Source organism: Oncorhynchus tshawytscha, linkage group LG06 (assembly GCF_018296145.1).
Source record: "Oncorhynchus tshawytscha isolate Ot180627B linkage group LG06, Otsh_v2.0, whole genome shotgun sequence".
Taxonomy (NCBI): Eukaryota; Metazoa; Chordata; class Actinopteri; order Salmoniformes; family Salmonidae; genus Oncorhynchus; species Oncorhynchus tshawytscha.
In genome coordinates, this window is record NC_056434.1 from 60,981,056 (window position 1) to 60,996,963 (window position 15,908).

The window sequence follows — 15,908 nt, forward strand, 5'->3', positions numbered from 1 at the left end:
AGAAACCTTTGTTTGCAATTACAGAGATCATACGTTTCCTGTAGTTCTTGACCAGGTTTGCACACACTGCATCAGGGATTTTGGCCCACTCCTCCATACAGACCTTCTCCATATCCTTCATGTTTCGGGGTTGTCGCTGGGCAATACGGACTTTCAGCTCCCTCCAAAGATTTTCTATTGGGTTCAGGTCTGGAGACTGGCTAGGCCACTCCAGGACCTTGAGATGCTTCTTACGGAGCCATTCCTTAGTTGCCCTGGCTGTGTGTTTCGGATCGATTTCATGCTGGAAGACCCAGCCACGACCCATCTTCAAAGCTCTTACTGAGGGAAGGAGTTTGTTGGCCAAGATCTCGCGATACATGGCCTCATCCATCCTCCCATCAATATGGTGCAGTCGTCCTGTCCCCTTTGCATCCCCAAAGAATGATGTTTCCACCTCCATGCTTCACGTTGGGATGTTATTCTTGGGGTTGTACTCATCCTTCTTCTTCCTCCAAACATGGCGAGTGGAGTTTAGACCAAAAAACTCTATTTGTGTCTCATCAGATCACATGACCTTCTCCCATTCCTCCTCTGGATCATCCAGATGGTCATTGGCAAACTTCAGATGGGCCTGGACATGCACTGGCTTGAGCAGGGGGACCTTGTGTGCGCTGCAGGATTTTAATCCATGACGGTGTAGTGTGTTACTAATGGTTTTCTTTGAGACTGTGGTCCCAGCTCTCTTCAGGTCATTGACCAGGTCCTGCCGTGTAGTTCTGGGCTGATCCCTCACCTTCCTCATGATCATTGATGCCCCACGAGGTGAGATATTGCATGGAGCCCCAGACCGAGGGTGATTGACCGTCATCTTGAACTTCTTCCATTTTCTAATAATTGCGCCAACAGTTGTTGCCTTCTCACCAAGCTGCTTGCCTATTGTCCTGTAGCCCATCCCAGCCATGTGCAGGTCTACTATTTTATCCCTGATGTCCTTACACAGCTCTCTTGTCTTGGCCATTGTGGAGAGGTTGGAGTCTGTTTGATTGAGTGTGTGGACAGGTGTCTTTTATACAGGTAACAAGTTCAAACAGGTGCAGTTAATACAGGTAATGAGTGGAGAACAGGAGGGCTTCTTAAAGAAAAACTAACAGGTTTGTGAGAGCCGGAATTCTGACTGGTTGGTAGGTGATCAAATACTTATGTCATGCAATAAAATGCAAATTAATTACTTAAAAATCATGCAATGTGATTTTCTGGATTTTTGTTTTAGATTCCGTCTCTCACAGTTGAAGTGTACCTATGATAAAAATTACAGACCTCTACATGCTTTGTAAGTAGGAAACACTGCTGATTTTGCAGGTTATCAAATACTTGTTTTCCCCACTGTAAGTGCAGACACAAGCAACTAATACATAGACAGGAACAAAAACACATACAGTGCCTTGCGAAAGTATTCGGCCCCCTTGAACTTTGCGAACTTTTGCCACATTTCAGGCTTCAAACATAAAGATATAAAACTGTGTTTTTTGTGAAGAATCAACAACAAGTGGGACACAATCATGAAGTGGAACGACATTTATTGGATATTTAAAACTTTTTTAACAAATCAAAAACTGAAAAATTGGGCGTGCAAAATTATTCAGCCCTGTTACTTTCAGTGCAGCAAACTCTCTCCAGAAGTTCAGTGAGGATCTCTGAATGATCCAATGTTGACCTAAATGACTAATGATGATAAATACAATCCACCTGTGTGTAATCAAGTCTCCGTATAAATGCACCTGCACTGTGATAGTCTCAGAGGACCGTTAAAAGCGTAGAGAGCATCATGAAGAACAAGGAACACACCAGGCAGGTCCGAGATACTGTTGTGAAGAATTTTAAAGCCGGATTTGGATACAAAAAGATTTCCCAAGCTTTAAACATCCCAAGGAGCACTGTGCAAGCGATAATATTGAAATGGAAGGAGTATCAGACCACTGCAAATCTACCAAGACCTGGCCGTCCCTCTAAACTTTCAGCTCATACAAGGAGAAGACTGATCAGAGATGCAGCCAAGAGGCCCATGATCACTCTGGATGAACTGCAGAGATCTACAGCTGAGGTGGGAGACTCTGTCCATAGGACAACAATCAGTCGTATATTGCACAAATCTGGCCTTTATGGAAAAGTGGGAAGAAGAAAGCCATTTCTTAAAGATATCCATAAATAGTGTCGTTTAAAGTTTGCCACAAGCCACCTGGGAGACACACCAAACATGTGGAAGAAGGTGCTCTGGTCAGATGAAACCAAAATTGAACTTTTTGGCAACAATGCAAAACGTTATGTTTGGCGTAAAAGCAACACAGCTCATCACCCTGAACACACCATCCCCACTGTCAAACATGGTGGTGGCAGCATCATGGTTTGGGCCTGCTTTTCTTCAGCAGGGACAGGGAAGATGGTTAAAATTGATGGGAAGATGGATGGAGCCAAATGCAGGACCATTCTGGAAGAAAACCTGATGGAGTCTGCAAAAGACCTGAGACTGGGACGGAGATTTGTCTTCCAACAAGACAATGATCCAAAACATAAAGCAAAATCTACAATGGAATGGTTCAAAAATAAACATATCCAGGTGTTAGAATGGCCAAGTCAAAGTCCAGACCTGAATCCAATCGAGAATCTGTGGAAAGAACTGAAAACTGCTGTTCACAAATGCTCTCCATCCAACCTCACTGAGCTCGAACTGTTTTGCAAGGAGGAATGGAAAAAATGTCAGTCTCTCGATGTGCAAAACTGATAGAGACATACCCCAAGCGACTTACAGCTGTAATCGCAGCAAAAGGTGGCGCTACAAAGTATTAACTTAAGGGGGCTGAATAATTTTGCACGCCCAATTTTTCAGTTTTTGATTTGTTAAAAAGTTTGAAATATCCAATAAATGTCGTTCCACTTCATGATTGTGTCCCACTTGTTGTTGATTCTTCCCCAAAAAATACAGTTTTATATCTTTCTGTTTGAAGCCTGAAATGTGACAATAGGTCGCAAAGTTCAAGGGGGCCAAATACTTTCGCAAGGCACTGTACATCACCCATGTCACACCCTGACCTAACCAAAATAATAAAGAAAACAAAGAATACTAAGGTCAGGGCGTGACAGAGAGAGTTGAAAACAGCAGGTCCGGGATAAGGTAGCACGTCCGGTGAACAGGTCAGTGTTCCATAGCCACAGGCAGAAAAGTTGAAACTGGAGCAGCAGCATGACCAGGTGGACTGGGGACAGCAAGGAGTCATCAGGCCAGGTAGTCCTGAGGCATGGTCCTAGGGCTGATAGAGAGAGAGACCCCCGAAACAAACTATTGCAGCATAAATACTGGCGGCTGAGACAGGAGGGGTCGGGAGATACTGTGGCCCCGTCTGACGATACCCCCGGACAGGGCCAACCAGGCAGGATATAACCCCACCCACTTTGCCAAAGCACAGCCCCCACGCCACTAGAAGGATATCTTCAAACCACCAATTTACTACCCTGAGACAAGGCTGAGAATAGCCCACGAAGATCTCCCCCACGGCACGAACCCGAGTGGGGCGCCAACCCGGACAGGAAGATCACGTCAGTGACTCAACCCACTCAAGTGACACACCCCTCCTAGGGACGGCATAGAAGAGCACCAGTAAGCCAGTGACTCAGCCCCCGTAATAGGGTTAGAGGCAGAGAATCCCAGTGGAAAGAGGGGAACCGGCCAGGCAGAGACAGCAAGGGCGGTTCGTTGCTCCAGTGCCTTTCCGTTCACCTACACACCCCTGGGCCAGACTACACTCAATCATAGGACCTACTGAAGAGATGAGTCTTCAATAAAGAAATAATATCCTACCCCATTCCTCCACCAACAACTGATGAACTTGTGCAATCACAAGTGAGAAGAGGTGTAGGTAAGTAAAAAACTGAAGGCAGGAATATCAGGTAGAATTGCATCAGACCTCAGAGTGAGTTACAACAAAGCCTGTAGGAGATGATACCTATGCAGTCAATGAATAGTTGTCTTTTTATAATTTCACGGTATAGGTACACTAAACCTCCACATTCCTCATTCTTTCCCTCCCCCCTAGAGTTGGGTTTCCCTCCCCCCTAGGGGGGCTTCTAGGCAGAGTTGCAAAGAAAAAGACATATCTCAGACTGGCCAATAAAAAGAAAATATTAAGATGTGCAAAAGGACACAGACAGTGGACAGAGGAACTCCCGGAGACGCCTCCTCACTGTTTACGTTGAGACTGATGTTTTGCGGGTACTATTTAATGAAGCTGCCAGTTGAGGACTTGCGAGGTGTCTGTTTCTCAAACTAGACACTCTAATATACTTGTCCTCTTGCTCAGTTGTGCACCGGGGCCTCACTCTCCTCTTTCTATTCTTGTTAGAGCCAGTTTCCATTGTTCTGTGAAGGGAGTAGTACACAGCATTGTATGAGATCTTCAGTTTCTTGGCAATTTCTCACATGGAATATCCTTAATTTCTCAGAACAAGAATAGACTGACGAGTTTCAGAAGAAAGGTCTTTGTTTCTGGCCATTTTGAGCCTATAATCGAACCAACAAATGCTGATGCTTCAGATACTCAACTAGTCTAAAGAAGGCTGGTTTTATTGCTTCTTTAATCAGAACAACCGTTTTCAGCTGTGCTAACATAATTGAAAAAGCGTTTTCTAATGATCAATTGGCCTTTTGAAATGATAAACTTGGATTAGCTAACACAACGTGCCATTGGAACACAGGAGTGATGGTTGCTGATAATGGGCCTCTGTACGCCTATGTAGATATTCCATTAAAAATCAGCCGTTTCCAGCTACAATAGTTATTTACAACATTAACAATGTCTACACTGTATTCCTGATCAATTTGATGTTATTTTAATGGAATAAAAAAAAGTAATTTTCTTTCAAAAACAAGGACATTTCTGAGTAACCTTTTTGAACGGTAGTGTACTTATAAACCCTTTTACACCAAGTACATTACTATGGCATTTCCAACATAATACAATCCTGTGAAGCAGCTGTTCCATCACGTCAGAGAACAAAAAGCCATGTGAAGGGGAAGTGACTCTAGGCTTGTTGAGAAAGGGGGTGGGGGTAGGGAAAGGGGGAGAGTCTTTTGAAAATAGCCTGTTGTTGTAATATGGGAAAAATAGGTATTTCTGCTTTAAATGTTTAGCAAGTAAATAATGGAGCGCAATATGAAAACATGCAAACCAAATCACATGTGAAATGCTGTACGAGGAAGGCATTGTTTGCTATACACATTCTCATGGTTACAATCAAAAAACACACAAATAAAACTAAATTGCACAAATCCTATATCACACAAATACACAAATAGAATAACACACGTATAAAGCAGAGAACCTGATTATTACACTATTGCACTTCGAACAAGAAACATACAAACTAAATTGCACAACTGCCATCTAAACCCTGACCTTTCTTGCCTTCCTTGATGCAAAGTCATCAATTACATCATCATAAGAAATCTGTCCAGCAATTGCATGGTTAATACTGATGACAGCAAGGCCACTAAGGAGTTCCTGTGACATGGTGGACCTGAGGTAGGGTTTGATGAGCTTCAGCTTCGAATAGCTCCTCTCTGCTTTGTATAAATATCAGCAGCTCAAGCAGGGTCATGGTCTTCGATGGCAAGTCAGGCAAGTTCTTCAGTTCCTGTGCAAGCTCTCTGCCATCCAAGTCTGAGTGTTCTTTATAGTGCAGTCTCATACTAAGGGCCTCACATTGTTCTGTGAGCTCCTCATTTGAGAGACTTTGGAAGGTTGACAGCACTTCAAACTTCTCTCCCACATTTTCCAATGGGGAAAATCTTTCCTGACAGGCTGAGGTTGTAGCATCAACAACGACATTGAAACATGTAACCTCCAGCTTCTTTAGGGCATCACTCAAAGGCTCATCAAATGATTTGTATAAAAAGTGTCGCTTTGTGGACCTCAGCCTTTTTTTTGCTGTAGAACGACCGCTACATTCATACCCTCGCAAATATCCTTGGCTGACGTTTGTGCAGCCATAAAGCCTGGTGCCCTGTAGTTGCTGAGACCTCTCTCTGTCTTTCTGAGAAGACTGACTGCAACATCCACATGCATACTGGGAGACGGCATCAGCTTGCTCACATGTTGGATCTGGCTCAAGATGTCATACCACACCACTGTACAGATGCTGAAGCGGTATGATCCCACCTCCTCTGACAAGGACTGGGCCTCAATCTTTATCACAGTGTCTTTGGTTTGATCCCTCACCTCAATCAGTGCCTCTCTCACCGCTGCTGCCTGATACCTCAGTGGCTCGACACTCTTAACTTTACTCTCCCAACTTGTATCGGTCCACATCTTCAAAGTGATGCCCACATGTTTTTTCAGGATGACCCATTGCTGTGTGGAGGCTGAGAACAAGATGTACAGTTTGTGTAAGATGCCAAAGTAACCTGTGGCATTGACAGAACTTCTAGAATCATCAGCCACAACCAGGTTCAATGTGGCACAAATGGATTCATTTCCAGGAGTCTGGCTTGGACACATTTGTTTTTGCCTCTCATGTTGGCCCCATTATCACAAGACTGTCCGCTGCAGTCCTCAAAATGAATTTTAAGCTCCTCTAATCTTTTGAGAATCAGGGATGTCAAATGTTGGCCCGTGGACTCCTCTGACTACAAAACCCCATAAAATGTTCCTTTATGTGGGGTTCCTCCTTCAGTGACACAATTCTAATCACAACTGACATCTGTGGCTGACATCTAATTGTTTGTGTTTCTGCTGGTCAGAGGGAGCAGGTGCTCCGCGTTAAACGAATGACGCATCGACAACAAAACTTTGGGCATCACTGGGGCCAAGCTTCCTGCCATCCAGGACCTCTATATCAGGCGGTGTCAGAGGAAGGCCCTAAAAATTATCAAAGACTCCAGCCACCCTACAGCATCAATGTAACAGTATAGCTTCCGTCCCTCTCCTCACCCCTACCTGGGCTCGAACCAGGGACCCTCTACACACAAACAACAGTCACCCACGAAGCATTGTTACCCATCGCACCACAAAAGCTTGCAGAGCAAAGGGAACAACTACTTCAAGGCCTCAGAGTAAGTGACGTCACCGATTGAAACGCTATTAGCGTGCACCACCGCTAACTAGCTAGCCATTTCACATTGGTTAAAGGAAAAGTGTGGTTCCTAGGTGTGAGAATTGTGCAGAAGGGCACGAGACAAAGGAATGTGTAGAATTTTGGAAAGTAGTGGTATGTGTTAATTGTAGTGGTGCCCATATGGGGTTGGGGATCAGAAATGTCCAGTGCGAGAGAGGCAGGTTGAGGTTTCCATGGTTAGAGTAGTGCAGAAGTTGTCAAATGCTGTGGCAGTGAAGAAAGTGGAGGAAGATGGGTCAAGGGATCCTAATGGGAGTGGTGTGAGTAATAGATCTGTACCAGTACAGAGGGATACCTAGTCAGTTGTACAACTGAATGGCTTCAACTGAAATGTGTCTTCAACATTTAACCCAACCCCTCTGAATCAGAGTGGTGCGGGGGGCTGCCTTAATCAACATCCACATCTTCAGCACCCAGGGAACAATGGGTTAACTGCCTTGCTCATGGCCAGAACAACATATTTTTTACCTTGTAGCTCAGGGATTCGATCCAGCAACATTTCAGTTACTAGGCCCTACGCTCTAACCACTACGCTATAGGCCAACAGGTGCTATATGCTTCACTAAGATTGTATTGTTTGCATTTTATAGCAATGATTATCAACTGTACTGCATGGATAGAATGTAAGTCGCAGAACATTTTGGTTGTGGTGGCAGCTGCAGAGGTATTTGGGTGTAATAAACTTGACATCATAAGAGTTACAGGTTGTGTTGAGTGGTGGTGTCCCGTCCTTTCAGGCTGTTGGCCTGAAATATGACTAAATAGATATAAATAGTGGAGTAGGGTGGTGGGATTTTAGTGAGTGAAGGGTTAGATGGTAGTGTATTTGTTGATTTATATTTTTTGTAATTATTTTTTTTAAAGCAAAATATAAGGGAATTATATTCCAGTCTAGTAGGTGGCCGTAATGCAACATTTATTGAATGCCAACCACCGTTAAACCCAATAAAAGAAGAAGAAGAAGAAGCTCACATGGCAGAGGTGTGTTTGCCATGTTCACGAGAGCCTGCGAGCTGAGCGCTGCGCAGTTTGCCAAGCGTGATCAAGAAAATCAAGACATTTGCAGAAACTGGCAAACAAACCACAGCATACAAATAGTGTGCTGTGGTTTGATCTGCAATATGTTTATTTATATATTTATATTCAAAAAGCCAATTTTACAAGGGATTGCAAATGTGTTTTACCTAGCTACATAAGTTAAGTGCCATTACGCAGCCTACCTGCGCAAAACTTTTGAATGACGCCCTAAAACAACGTCATAATACAAGATGGCAGCCACCGTTGGGAGACTACTAAAGACCTCTGTGAGTTCATTTAGGAATATATGTTTATGTTACCAGTAGTGGTGTGCTGCATTGAAATGCAAACGGTATAATGGCAATTTATCATTTCGTTGTGGCTATATAAATTGGCAATGCCAATTGTAAGAGGAGTTGCAATGAGTCTCATCATAGATATTGACGGCTACGTCACTGTAACTGCGTGACCGTCTTCAGAACAAATCCCTCTGCTCAAAGGCTTAAAAATCTAAATATACAATAATTTGTTATACTAAGTATAATGCTCTTCAGCGCCAATAACAGTTGTCAGGATGTGCAATGTGTCTCTCTTGCCCTCTTTAACGTCAGTGTTCATTTTGGCACTCTTTTAAAACAAATGTTATTTAGTCTAGTCTTAGTCGATTTGACCAATATATCATTAAGTCTTAGGGCCATTTTTGTCATTTGAATAATGATTTTAGTCTAGGTATTTTCAAAATCACAAACAGTGGGTCATTTTAGTCAACTGAATGCCCTTTAATATTTGTCACATTTTCACATCACATTCGTATTGCCTCATTAACTAAATGAGAACTTGTTCTCAACTTGCCTACCTGGTTAAATAAAGGTAAAATAAAAATAAATAAATAAATTAACCTATAGTAAACATACAGTGCCTTCAGAAAGTATTCACATCCCTTCACTTTTTACACATTTTGTTGTGTTACAGCCTGAATTTAAAATGGATTCAATTCAGATTTGTTTTGTCACTGGCCTTCACACAATACGCCATAATGTCAATGTGGAATTAGGATTATTAAATTTGTACAAATGAATAAAAATGAATCTGAAATGTCTTAAGTCAATAAGTATTCAACCACTTTGTTATGGCAAGACTTAATAAGTTCAGAAGTAAACATTTGCCTAACAAGTCACATCATAATTTGCATGGACTCACTCTGTGTGCAATAATAGTGTTTAACATGATGTGTAAATGACTGCCTAATCTCTGTACCCCACACATACAATTATCTGTAAGGTCCCTCAGCCGAGCAGTGAATTTTAAACACATATTCAACCACAAAGACAAGGGAGGTTTTCCAATGCCTCTCAAGGAAGGGCACCTATTGGTAGATGGGTAAACATTTAAAAGCAGACATCCTATATCCCTTTGAGCATGGTGAAGTTATATTGAACAAAAATATAAAATGCGACAATTTCAAAGATTTTACTGAGAAATCAGTCAATTGAAATAAATTCATTAGGCCCTAATCTATGTATTTCACATGACCGAGAATACAGATATGCATGCATCTTAAAAAAAATATGGGTGTGGCTCAGAAAAGCAGTTCGTATCTGGTGTGTCCACCATTTGCCTCATGCATAGCGACTTATTCCTTGCATAGCGTTGATCAGGCAGTTGATTGTGGAATGTTATCCACTCGTCCACACGATGCCATACACGTGGTCTGCGTGTCCGAAAACAATGTTGAAGGCGGCTTATGTTAGAGAAATTAACATGACATTTTCTGGCAACAGCTCTGGTGGACATTTCTACAGTCCGCATGCCATTGCATGCTCCCTCAACTTGAGACATCTGTGGCATTGTGTTGTGTGACAAAACGGCACATTTTAGAGTGGCCCTTTATTGTCCCCAGCACAAGGTGCACCTGTGTAATGACCATGCCGTTTAATCAGCTTCTTGATATGCCAAACCTGTCAGGTGGATGGATTATCTTGGCAAAGGAGATATGCTCACTAACAGGGATGTAAATGAATTTGTTCCCAATTTGAGAGAAATAAGCTTTTTGTGTGTATGGAAAATTAATGGGATCTTTTATTTCAGTTCATGAAATATGGGACCAACACTTTACATGTTGCATTAATATTTTAAGTGTAATTAAACTTTGGATGGTGTATCAATACACCCAGTCACTACAAAGATACAGACTTCTTTCCTAAATCAGTTGCCAGAGAGGAAGGAAACTATTCAGGGATTTCACCATGAGGCCAATGGTAACTTTAAAACAGTTAGAGTTTAATGGCTGTGATAGGGGAAAACTGAGTATTGATCAACAACATTTTAGTTACTCCACAATTACTAACCTAATTGACAGAGTGAAAAGAAATAAGCTTGTACATAATAAAAATATTCCAAAACATGTGTCCTGCTTGCAACAAGGCACTAAAGCTATACTGCAAAAAAGAAATTGGCAAAGCAATTCACTTTTTGTCTTGTATAAAATGGTTATGTTTGGGCCAAATCCAATACAACACATTAACTGAGTACAACTCTCCATATTTTCTCCATACTTAAATCTACTTGAAAATCTATTGCAAGACCTGAAAATGGTTGTCTAGCAAAGATCAACAACCAATTTGACCGAACTTTAAGAATTTTGAAATAAAAATGGGCAAATGTTGCACAATCCAGGTGTGGAAAGCTCTTAGAAATGTACCCAGTTTACAGCTGTATTCACTTCCAAAGGTGTTTGTAACATGTATCGACTCTGGGGTTGAATACTTATGTAATAAAGATATATTAGTGTTTTACTTTTCATTCATGTTTTACAAATGTTCACATTTTTCTGCCACTGACATTACAGTATGTTGTGTAAATCGTAATAAATAAAAAAAAATCAATTTTAATGCCACTTTGTAACACAACAAAAGGTGGGAAAAGGGGTGTGAACTTTCTGAAGGCACTGTAATCACTGACTTCCATGTGCACAAACATACATCGCCTTGTCCTACCAACATATTTTTCTGCATAACATCCCATTCTCTTCCCAACAGCAGACATATGAAAATCACAAACAGTATAGCAATTATCTGGCCGTGTAAATTCCTAATTCAGCCCACATAGGTATTACATACAAAACAAACAGACGTGTAGCACAAAAAAAACCAGATCCGTCACGCGGTCGCTTTGCCGTTGTTATCAACGGTCGACAGACACAGCAGCCACATTGATGTCCAAAAGTAGAACGGGAGCTAATGACTGTTCGCTCAGTGATGCAGTCAAGTCACTAAATTTTGAGTCACGAGTACCAATGGCTGAAGTCCGAGTAACAGGGCTCGAGTCCTGGTCCAAGTGCTCAAGTCTGTGGACTGTATGTCACCGAGTCCACATTAACTCAAAATAAAGTTATTTACCCAGTCAGATGTAGCGTAGTGGCAATAATAATTTAGTCAAATTGTTTGCTATCCCTTTTCCTTTCTTTTCTTTATGTGCCACCAAGTATTTGCACATAGGCTACTGGTAATGTTACCAGGGCCATGCTCAGTTGCAAAACGTTCTCGAACGGTGCAGATCGAAATTCCATGAATAGAGCAGACGTTATTCATTTTTCAACATGTCAGAGAGGCATGTTTGTTCTACGTGGCATTTTTTCCATCTGAACGTTCCAAAACGTTGCGTCCTTCTGAACGCGCCACCAGGTTTTTTTCTGGGTTTATTTAGTCAGTCTCATCAATTGCCACATAAAAATACATGTTTGACGGATAAGTTAATCCATTTTTGTTGATGAAATGAACACTGCTCACATCAAGGTAATAGTTGCATCTGGAGGACTGAAAGCAGCTTTGCCACATGGAACTTCAGTGAGCAAGGCCTCAAGAATTCTCACCCATCCTGCACTGCAGAAAGCCTGTTTATCCACCAGTAGGTATTGACTGTAGACCTTCGGGACAGGGAATGAAGTTGATCAAAGTGAGAGATAGATGCACTTCTTGTCATTGTGATGTAAATATAGAATCAACGTTATTCATTTAACATCTTTCTCCCAATAGGTACTGCCAAGTGGGCTCCAGCTGTCACTCAACATGCACCGCATTTTAAAGCTACAGCTGTCCACAATGGCGAGTTTAAGGAGTTGGGCCTAGATGACTTTAAGGGCAAATACCTGGTTCTTTTCTTCTACCCACTCGATTTGTGAGTACCTCTATTCCTCTGGAAAGACACGAATGGATTGCTTTGATTAGCTGCATGTGGTGTACACAATCTGTGACTTTATTCATCTTCATAATTTAAGGAATGATTTAGCGGCCTATTCCCTTTGCACTACAGATACCTAAGCAAGAGATTGTGGATGTGACATTCTATATATGTTTTTTAAACATTTCTTTGTCTCCTTACAGCACATTTGTTTGCCCGACAGAGATCATCTCGTTCAGTGACAAGGCCAGCGAGTTCCATGACATCAACTGTGAAGTGGTGGGCGTGTCAGTGGACTCTCACTTCGCCCACCTGGCATGGATAAACACCCCACGCAAGGTACAGTGGGTGTACATAGACTTACCATTATTCTATATACATTCAGCCGCTAGTGAAAGTCAACACACCCCTTGCACAGTCTTCACATTTTTGCTTTGCTGCCTTAAAATTCAATCTAAAAAGGAATACGTTTGCACAACACTTAGGGCAACATTTATCCATTGTTTTTGTCAAATTTGCACAAGTTCTGTAAATTTGATTGGGAATCATTAATGCACAGCAATATTCAAACCTTGTCTCTGATTTTCAAGCAAATTGAAGTCAAATCGGAGACTGGACAACTCAGGAACACTCGACACCTCTTGTAAAGCCATTCTGGTGTGTCTTCGAACTTAAAGGTCCAATGCAGCTATTTCAATCTCAATATCAAGTCATTTCTTGTTAACAATTAAGTACTGTGATTGTTTTCAATTAAAATGATAAAAAATAAACCAAAAGAGCTTCTTAGCAAAGAGCAATTTCTCAAGCAAGAATTTCGCTAGGACTGAGTGGGTGGGGAGGGGAAAACTGAAAAATAGCTGTTGTTGGCAGAGAGGTTTGGAACTCTCTTGTCTATAAACAAATTTACTGCCGGAGGCAGGCCAAAACTCCATCCCACCAAAATAGGCTGAAATTGTACGATTAGACAGGCACTGTACCAATAGATCCTACCGCTCACCTACAAGGCCCTCCATAACTTTCTGACCTCCTCTACACGCACACTCCCTCCCACTGTCTCTGCTCCTCTCACTCTGGACTACATACCATCCCAAAGACAAGACCATTGGGGACTGGGCATTCAGCTCCACTGCCCTCAAACTCTCCCATCTGCAACTCTGACTCCTTCACCACTTTCAAAACCAGCTTCAGAACCCACCTGTTCTGTCTGGTTTTCCCCTCAACTTAGCTTGCCCCCCCTTACTCAGCCCTAGCTTAAGCTAAGTAGCTTTTATTTCAATTTGAGTTGTTTTATCCCTGTTTTTAGTTTTTTTACACTCTTTGCTCTACACAGTGTCCTTGTTTTTTTAAAGGTGCTTTAAATCCCATATAGTATTATTATACAGACAGTGTTCCATAGACACAAACAGCAGTTGTGTGGCTACATGCTAATCATTTGTCATGGCGTCTTATTCTCAGGCTGGAGGTTTGGGTGAAATCCACATCCCCCTGCTGGCAGACCTCAACAAACAGGTGTCCAGAGACTATGGTGTACTTCTGGAGGGTCCTGGCATTGCACTGAGGTACAGTAACTATGGGTGCGTCCCAAACGGCACCCTGTTCCCACTATATAGTGCATTCGGAAAGTATTCTGACCCTGTCAATTTTTCCACATCTTGTTACGTTACACAGCCTTAATCTAAAATGGATTAAATTGCTTTTTTCCCCCTCATCGATCTACGACACACAATACCCGATAATGACAAAGCAAAGACAGTTTTTTCGAAACTTTAGCAACTTTATTACAACAAAAGTGGTCAGACCCCTAAGTATTCAGACCCTTTACTCAATACTTAGTTGAAGCACCTTTGGCAGCGATTACAGACTCGAGTCTTCTTGGGAATGACGCTACAAGCGTTGCACACGTGTATTTGGGGATTTTCTCCCATTCTCTGCAGATCCTCTCAAGCTCTGTCAGGTTGGATGGGGAGCGTCGCTGCACAGCTATTTTCAGGTTTAACAGAGATGTTCTATCAGGTTCAAGTCCGGGCTACTCAAGGACATTCAGAGACTTGTTCCGAAGCCACTCCTGCTTTGCCTTGGCTGTGTGCTTAGGGTCGTTGTCATGTTGGAAGGTGAACCTTCGCCCCAGTCTGATGTCCTGAGTGCTCTGGAGCTTGTTTAAATTAAGGATTTCTCTGTACTTTGCTCCATTCATCTTTCCCTCGATCCTGACTAGTCTTGCAGTCCCTGCCGCTGAAAAACATCCCCACAGCATAATGCACCACCACGCTTCACCGTAGGGATGGTGCCAGGTTTCCTCCAGACGTGACACTTGGCATTCAGGCCAAATAATTCAATTTTGGTTTCAATCTTGTTTCTCATGGTCTGAGTCCTGGAAGGTTTAGGTGCCATTGGGTTTTGTCAAACTCCAACAGGTGGACTCCAATCAAGTTGTAGAAACATCTCAAGGATGATCAATAGGGATGGGGATTTGGGGATGGGTTGCATCAACAGGATGCACCTGAGCTCAATTTTGAAGTCTCATAGCAAAGGGTCTGAATACTTCTGTAAATGAGGTATTTATGCTTTGTATAATTTTCTGAAATTTTCCAAGCTGTTTAAAGGCAGTCAACTTAGTGTATGTAAACTTCTGGCCCACTGGAATTGTGATATTTCACTTATAATTCACTGTCTGTAAACAATTGTTGGAAAAATGACTTGTCATGCACAAAGTAGATGTCCTAACCAACTTGCCAAAACTATAGTTTAATGAGAAATTTGTGGAGTGATTGAAAAACAAATTTTAATCAATCCAACTTAAGTGTATGTAAATTTCCAACTTCAACTGGAAAATACATATTCAGACAAACTGCCTCGAGTAAATAAACATTGAATTTTAGACACTGTATATCATGGATTTCTACCCTGACATTAAGTAGTTGTCCATTGTTCATTAGGGGACTGTTTATCATTGATCCAAATGGGGTGGTGAAGCACATGAGCGTCAACGACCTGCCAGTGGGCCGCTGTGTGGACGAGACCCTGCGTCTGGTGAGGGCCTTCCAGTTTGTGGAGACTCACGGTGAAGTGTGCCCTGCTAGCTGGACCCCTGACTCTCCTACGGTGAGGCCACTCCCCTTCACTACCCCACCAGGCCCTCAGACATCTGAAATAAATACAAGCACCAAAAAATGTGTAGCAAAGTCTTGGTCTCATCAGTTCTTCTTTTTCAGATCAAGCCAACTCCCGATGGTTCAAAGGAGTACTTTGAGAAGGTCAACGACTAGAGGACTTGCACTTCACAGCTTAATATTCAATAAATTATCCACAACTGAAAAGAAAACACTGAATAGATATACCAAATATTTTCCATTAGGTTTAGATTTTAAAAAAGGTACATTTGTCTTCAAAGCAATCAGAAAAAGGCTTGTCAGAGTTGAAATATTTCATCCTGTTAGCTAGCGTCATGAACTTAATGTAATAAAGTTTCCCTTTCATCACATTGCTTGTATTGAGCCTACATGTTCGCATTATTTTAATGGTTCTAAAATTGAAAAGAGCATGTACATGAATATTGTAAAGAGAAT

At 42.0% G+C, this 15,908-nt stretch overlaps 1 protein-coding gene across 1 annotated transcript; it reads left to right on the forward strand.

Moving 5' to 3' along the window:
• Nucleotides 1–8,320: 8,320 nt before the first annotated feature.
• LOC112252817 (thioredoxin-dependent peroxide reductase, mitochondrial) lies at nt 8,321–15,823 on the forward strand. The gene is made up of 7 exons (XM_024424448.2): nt 8,321–8,450; nt 11,958–12,069; nt 12,198–12,339; nt 12,546–12,681; nt 13,798–13,901; nt 15,279–15,444; nt 15,555–15,823. Exons 1-7 carry the CDS (start codon nt 8,415–8,417, stop codon nt 15,606–15,608), a joined length of 750 nt encoding a protein of 249 aa, XP_024280216.1. The 5' UTR covers nt 8,321–8,414; the 3' UTR covers nt 15,609–15,823.
• The last annotated feature ends 85 nt before the right edge of the window (nt 15,824–15,908 follow it).

Coding starts and splice junctions, on each gene's coding strand:
- LOC112252817 (XM_024424448.2), top strand. CDS start 8,415: ATGGCAGCCACCGTTGGGAGACTACTAAAGACCTCT. Junction 12,682..13,797: donor GGATAAACACCCCACGCAAG/GTACAGTGGGTG, acceptor TCTTATTCTCAG/GCTGGAGGTTTGGGTGAAAT. Junction 13,902..15,278: donor GGTCCTGGCATTGCACTGAG/GTACAGTAACTA, acceptor ATTGTTCATTAG/GGGACTGTTTATCATTGATC.